General features: G+C 44.3%; 1 protein-coding gene across 3 annotated transcripts in view; it reads left to right on the top strand.

Moving 5' to 3' along the window:
• Positions 1-689: 689 nt before the first annotated feature.
• Positions 690-7,046, top strand: part of DHX30 (DExH-box helicase 30) — a 40,791-nt gene continuing 34,434 nt past the window's right edge. For 2 of the 3 annotated variants that reach the window (XM_019528970.1, XM_019528962.1), the window contains exons 1-2: positions 690-1,227; positions 3,637-3,691. In XM_019528970.1, the coding sequence (XP_019384515.1) occupies positions 1,000-1,227; positions 3,637-3,691 (283 nt within the window). In that variant the 5' untranslated portion in view covers positions 690-999. Of the gene's footprint in view, positions 1,228-1,630; positions 1,637-3,636; positions 3,692-7,046 lie in introns of those variants that run through there. The other variant, XM_019528984.1, reaches the window with a different exon arrangement.

Here is a 7,046-nt window from a genome sequence, read left to right as displayed (position 1 = left end):
TCCGAAACGGGCTCCGGCATCCTCCGTGATAACGCCTCGGGGCGGCCGGCTCCTCGTGCCCTGTTAGTCGCGGGCGCGACGGAGCTCGCGAGTGGGACCGGCCGCCCGCCCGTCCCCCGTCGCGGGGGAGGCTTTCGTAGCTCGTCGGGTCCTTCTGACAGCAGCACGTCGTGCCCGATCCCGCGGGGTTTATTCCTCGTGCGATTTGGGGGGACGCAAAATAAGGGGCGCGGAAGCCCTTCGTCTCCTCGATGTCTTGATCTGGGTCGTGCTTGAAGGGACGGGAGGAAGATGACGGCGCTGCGCTTCGGTGGTGATTACATGGCTGGCAAGGCTAATTATTCTGCCGCCTATTAGGATGATGCTAGAGGTCGTTTGCTTACCGCGTTGACTCTCGACGCGGATTAGGCTCAGCGCCCGCAACGGATACCAGTTAGGAGAGGGCCCAGCTAGCGACAGGGCAGAAGTCCGCTTGATCCACGGTTTGAGTCTCTCGCTACACCAGAAAGTGCCATTCGATCTGCTGAGGTCCCATCTGACCCCGAAAATCTGTGAATTTCTGGGGCATTCGTCCCTGTGTTTTACCTTCTAGGTTGGCCGCCCAGTTTATCAGTTTTTAGCTTCATTTAGCATGGGGACTGCTTGTTAATCACCTCCAGTGAAGTTTCATTCACTCACAAAAAGAAACACGATTACTTGCTACTACAGTGGTACTGCTTGGTCGTCCATGTAGACAGGCAGGAAGTCTTTCTCGGTTGCCTTTCCTCTCCACTGAGAGTTTTGCCGTGAATATTTAAGTAAGCGAGCAGCATTTGGGATCGGGTTCCTCATACGTTCTTTGGAGAGGGAATACAACTGTAATGAGTGTTATAAGTTGCAAGCTCGTGTCCAGAGTGCACCGATCTGTTACTGACAGCTTGGATCCATGCAGGAAAGAAGAGCCTGAACAACCAGACCTCCTGGAGCCAGCTGTCCTCTTTAAGAGCGCTTGGAGGTTAGATGAGGAAAAGGGCAAATATAGTGCCCAGCTTTAAGAAAGGAAAGGAGGAGGACCTGGGAAATTACAGACCAGTCAGCCTGACCTTGATACCTGGAAAGATCATGGAGCAGGTCCTCCAGGAATCTCTTGTGAAGCACCTGGAGGACAACCAAGGGATCAGGAACAGCCAGCATGGATTCCCCACAAGCAAGTCATGCCTGACCAACCTGATTTCCTTCTACGATAAGGTGACAGGCTCTGTGAATGGGGGGCAAGCAGTGGATGTGATGTATAGACCTTGGCTTTAGCTATGCTTTTGAAATGCTTTCGCATGACATTCTCATTCACAAGCTGAGGAAAAGAGGACTAGACGAAAGTAGTATAAGGTAGATAGATACATAACTGGTTAGATCACCTGTGGTCCATGGACCTTGGGGGTCCACAGACTGTGTCTAGGGGGTCCATGATCAATCAAAAGTATGTGACTACGTACACTTATAATTCAAAGGGCTCTGCCTCCATTCAAAATTTCCACAGGGGTCTGCACCTCCACTTGAAATTTTTTAGGAGTCCACAAATGAAAAAAGATTGAAAACCACTGGGTTAGATTGTGCTCGGCAAGGAGGCATTAATGGCTCAATGTTTAGTTGCAAGGAGGTATTAAGTGGGGCTCCCCTAGATTCTGTCCTGGGTGTGCTGTTGTTCAGCATCTTTATTAATGTTTTGGTTGATGGGATTGAGTGCACACTTAACAAATTTGAGGATGTCACCAAGTTGGATGGAGTTGCAGGCACTTTGTAGGGTAGCATAGGATACAGAATGACTTGGACAGACTGGAAAAATGGTCCTCAGTCAGTCAGCTGAGATTCAGCACGGAAACGTGCAAAGCCCTGCGCTTGGGATGAAATACTTGCATGCATGAATATGGACTGGGGAATGACTGGCTAAGCTGCAGGACTGCAAAGAAAGACCTGGGGGTGAGAGTGGACCATAAGCTGAATGAGCCAGCAGTGTGCTTTTGTTGTAAAAATAGCCAACAGCACCCTGGGTTGTATTAACAGGAGTGTCACTTGCAAATCAGGGAAGGTGATGCTTCTCTGCTCAGCACTGGTGAGGCCTCCCCCCGGAGTACGGTGTCCAGTTCTGAGCTCCACACTTCAGAAAGGATGTGGACAGATTGGAAAGTCCAGCGGAGCATGACAAAAATGATTAGGGGCTTGGGAAGCAAGGAAAGGCTGAAAGAACTACGGTTATTTAGTCTGGAGAAGAGAAGACTGAGGGGGGATTTGATCACAGTCTTCAAATACCTGAAAGGCAATTGCAGAGAGGATGGAGATGCACTTTTCTCCGTGACTATAAGGGATAGGAATAGGAGCAATGGCCTCAGGCTACAGCCAGGGTAATTTAGGTTGGAAATGAGGAGGAAATTCCTGACTGTGAGGGTGGTCAAGCATTGAATGGGCTACTTGGAGGACTTGTGGAATCTCCATCCCTGGATATTTTCAAGAGCAGGTTGGACAAACACTTGGTTGGGAAGGTTTAGTTAGGGATGGTCCTCCCTTGAGCAGGAGGCTGGACTAGATAATTTTGCAAGGTCCCTTCCAACTTTACTTTCCTATGATCCTGCCTATATGGAGAAGAAGCCAAATCACTTTTTGCCTAGTTCAGCTTTTCCATACAGTTTAAACTCTTTATCACTAAAATAAGGTCTGGCTTTATGTATATGCTGGGAACATCTCAGAGTGCTGTTTTCATGTAGCTCTACTCTGAAAAGGGGCTTTGCATTAGGTCTGATTCTGTCTCCCTGGAATAAATAGGATTTTTCTATTGACTGCATTGTCACTCCAAAAGTGTAATATTAACATCAATAATAATTACTGTTAACAATTACAGTGAATGATTAATATTTTAATATGAATATGGACATCGTCATCTGAATGGGAAGCCCCCCAGATCTGCTTCCAGTTTGTTACAAAACCCTTGCTGCTCTATCAGATGTACCCTAAAATTGTCCTACCTTTAAGTGATCAGGCTCAGTAGATCCTTTCCCAAATTAAGCTTTGTGGTCCTGGCATTTTTCTTGTTCCCAGCTGGACGTCCTAAGCTCCTGTTGAGGAAACTGCAGGCAAAGCTGCATATTGAAAAAAAATACATAACTTCTTAGCTGGGAAAAAGCAAATGCAAAAGAATTCAGGCTGCTTTATACGTGGAAAATTTTTCACAGGTGTATGCCAGTGTTTAAAAAAACAACAACTGAGAAATCATTGACCTATGTATTATGTTTCAGTCCCACATAACTTGAACTAGTCAAAATTCAAATACCTGTAAATCAGTAGCAGCTTTTATCCAGATAATTCCCAAGGCTTTTGAAAACTTTAATATTCAGAGGGATCACTTCCCTTATGGCTAGGATATAACACAGCAGCTGTTAAACAGCGTGTAGCCATACTGCTCAGCAAGCTAAGGCAGAAAATTTGAGATGCTGTGTTCAGATGAAGCTCCCCAGAATGCAGGTGTCTAAATTGGAATCTAGTCAGATCCCTCAGCTTTGTCTCAGCCCAAAGAGAGTGCATATCAGAAATAGTGAGGGAGCCTTCAGATTGATATTCTCTTTGAAATGTCTAACTTGCTGTCTCTTCATTCCCTTGCTTTCCTAGGAACCGGACCTTTTCACTCTGACAGAGATGATCTCGCTGAATTCCCTTAAAAAAGGTAAGAAGCTGGGGGAGAAGCCTCATGTCGAACATTGCTTTTTCTTGCCTGATCAACCAGCCATAATATTATTTCTGTAGACAAATACATCAGTTCCTGAGACTTGTTACTGTCCGCTTCCATGTGAGAAGGAACGCCAGTTTTGTCCTACAAGCTATTATGCCAAAGTGTCATGCTGCCTTCCCAGTGTAAGCTGATACCTCATTCATTAAATGTTTGTGCTGGAGGTATGTTTTTTCTTTTACATGCATTACATGGGAAAAGGAAACCTGCATAAGAAAGTTAGTAGCGGTGCTGGCAGTAGCTGTATGTCACATAGGGACCAATTTGGTCTTCCTGTGGTGTGTCTTTTAAGGCGAAGGCAAGATCCATATCCAAGATGCAAATTGTTCCTAATGGCAGAAGTGTAAATGTAGGGTTCTTGGACACTAGTATGTACACAGCAGTGTTAATCCCTTTTGTCTCAGCTAGTAAAGCAAGATGAGCAGTTGTGAATGTTGTGTGTATCTGTGCTTACATCACATGCAGTGGGGGATTGTTTCAGTAGAACGCAGAAATTATAGGTTTTGTCCATCTGCTGTTGCACAATCATAGGGGAGTAGGGCTGGTAGGGACTGTGGGAGGTCTAGTCAAGCCCTCTGTTCAAGGCAGTTTAGACAGCAATGATCCCATCTCATACAAGTGTTTGTCTAACCTAGTCTTACAACTGCACAAACAGGCCTCTCGTGCAACTATTGGGCACAATGCCAAAAACATCAAGAATACCCTGACTTGCCCCAGATAAAGCAAGGGAACAAAGGCACTGTCGGTGTCCTGGCACTATAGTTTGATGCTCTCGAGATCCAAGGAAGAGGACCATGCTCCCTGCTACAGAGGAAGGCACTCCCTCCCCTTCCCCTCTGAGCAGAGGGGCAAGACCCTCTAGCCAGGAACCACCATGTTTAAATCCCCGGAGGAGGATGCCCAGCCAGAATCCTCAGCTGTGGCTGCAGCCAACACCCAGTGCTTCTGAGGAGGGCAAGAAAAAAGCCTTTATCTGTAGCAACACGAGGGGGAAACTTCCTTCACAGTCATCCAGTCCATCTCTTTGACAAAGCAGGGATGTTCCCAAAAGCATCATTCTGAATAATCTGAGTTCCCCCCGCTTCATTTCATGCTCTTATGCATAGCTGTTGTAACCCTTTGTACTATTTAATAAGTTGTTTGCATATTTCAAATATTTGTCAGTAGTTATCATGTCCCTTTCCATCATTGTTCCTCCAAGTTCTGTATGTAGCTCTTAAGTCTCTTTTTCATAAGCCAGTCTCTCCCATTGGGCATTTTGTTGTGTTTTCTGAACCAGTTAATTGGCTTTAAAATGAGGTGCTTGGAACTGAATATAGCGATGTCTGATTGGATGCACCAGAGAGATACGGTGAGGGACTGTTATCTCCTGTTCTGAAGCAGTGCCTCTGCTTTGATGCATGCGAGGCATACCATTGCATTATCTGGTTTCATTGCAATGTCATACTAAAAGCATTCATTCATTTGATTTATATACTGCCTTTCTCAACAATGTTATCAGTAGTCATGGCTTCCATATTTAAAAAACAAACTTTAGTGCTTTGGTATTTTGAGATATCAATGAATGTGATAGTAACAAGGTGAAGCGACATCAGTGGAAAATCTCGAGTTGCCAGCTTGGATTCTGGGCTGGATGGGAGGCTTAGAGAAAGCAGGAAGTCACTGTGAGGGGCTAGTGGTTTGTCATGGCCACCTGGGGATCAGGCCGCTCCAGGGATTCCATGGCATGACTGGGTTCTTTATTTTTTGAGGAAAGCCTTTAAGTTACTGTAGCTTGCTAAGAGATTTCTGCACAGTGCTGCTGCCAGCATCCCCTTTGCAAAGTTTCAGGCAGGGAAGAAGAAGGGTCAAGTGCAGCTCACTGCTGTGAGCCTGAACTGGCAGGCCCTGGGACTCTGGCTTTCAGCTGCTAGTGAAATGTTGTTTAAACACTCTTCATTGCAAAATAAAGGAGGCTCTGATTGAAATAACACAAGCTGTGACTTTTGGCATTTTTTCCGCAAAGAGATCTTGCCTTTTTCGGTGACTAAGCTTGAAAGTTTGGCATAGTCTTACCATGACAAACCACTAGTCCTGCTCACGATCTATCTGCCGTCCCGCAGCACTGCTGGTTCCTGGGTTTCTCCCTCCCATCGAGTATGTGCTTCTGATAGTCTTCTCCCACCTCTCCACCATTGTATAATCTGCCTGTTTTCGTTGTCGTGCTCTCTGTCCATGGCCTTCATCACCCCTCGGACTATTTCTCTATGTTTTGAGCTGTGAACACCAGTGAAGAACTTAAGTTTCCGTTGGTGACGTTCGTTAGTGGATATACTGCACCACCTTCCAAATAATTGCATAGATGTTATATATAATCCAACTTTAAATGAATCCAAAGGGTCTCCTGTAAGATGCATTTCTCCACCTGTTACACTGCCATGCACGTAATCCTGCCTGCCCGCTCCTTCCCAGTTTTCTATCCACCTAAATATTTGTGGGCCAGTTTGAAATAGTATTTCAAATAAGATTTCATGAGACTTAGACTCAATTCACTTACTCCATCTACTCTATACCCTTAATTTGGGCAACTTGTTTGGCAATGTTTTTGTTCCTTATAAATCAGTGCTTTTTATTGCTTATGGTTTTTGTCCTTTAGTAATACTTTTGTAATGTTTTTATAATAGCTTTTTGGCAACAGTAGTTAGATTCCTGGAACAATGATTGATAGGACCATTTTTCAATGTTTTTTTTTTTAAAGAAAATTAATACTCCATTTGTTTTCCCCCAGTTCCTCTCCAGTTCTCTCCCCCCTGCCCCTCCCCCAAATATTACTTAGGTGTAGTTAGTTTACTTAATATCCTTAGATGTAGCTAATCTGAGCCAAATTATTTTATGTTCAGATTTTTCCAAGCATTTTACCTTTGTTTTGGGTTTTGTTTTGTTAAAGCCTTTTAAACGGTGTGTTTTTTGCTTACTGTTCACTCTTTTCCTGTAGAGGACAGGCTGTTGGGGGGTTTTTTGTTGTTGTTTGCTCACATAAAAAGTCTGAGAAATATGTATCACTCCTTTCAATGTATTAGGTTTTTTGTTTCCAGATTTTGAAAGCTTTATTGCCCTCACTGAGTTCTTTAAGCAGTTTAATCCATGTCAAATCTTGGCTTATAGGCGAAGTATTTACTGAATAATATTTAGACATTTAAGTCAACATAACTCAAAATTAACTCTAACGTAGTTGAGAAATGTTAGAGGCATGCTCAGTTTAATTGTTTCATCGGGCATATCTGCTGTAAATAAACTTAAAGATGATTTCAAA

This window comes from Crocodylus porosus, unplaced genomic scaffold, assembly GCF_001723895.1.
Source record: "Crocodylus porosus isolate Cpor-Errol unplaced genomic scaffold, CroPor_comp1, whole genome shotgun sequence".
Lineage (NCBI taxonomy): Eukaryota > Metazoa > Chordata > Crocodylia > Crocodylidae > Crocodylus > Crocodylus porosus.
This window is presented reverse-complemented; position numbering and strand designations above follow the sequence as displayed.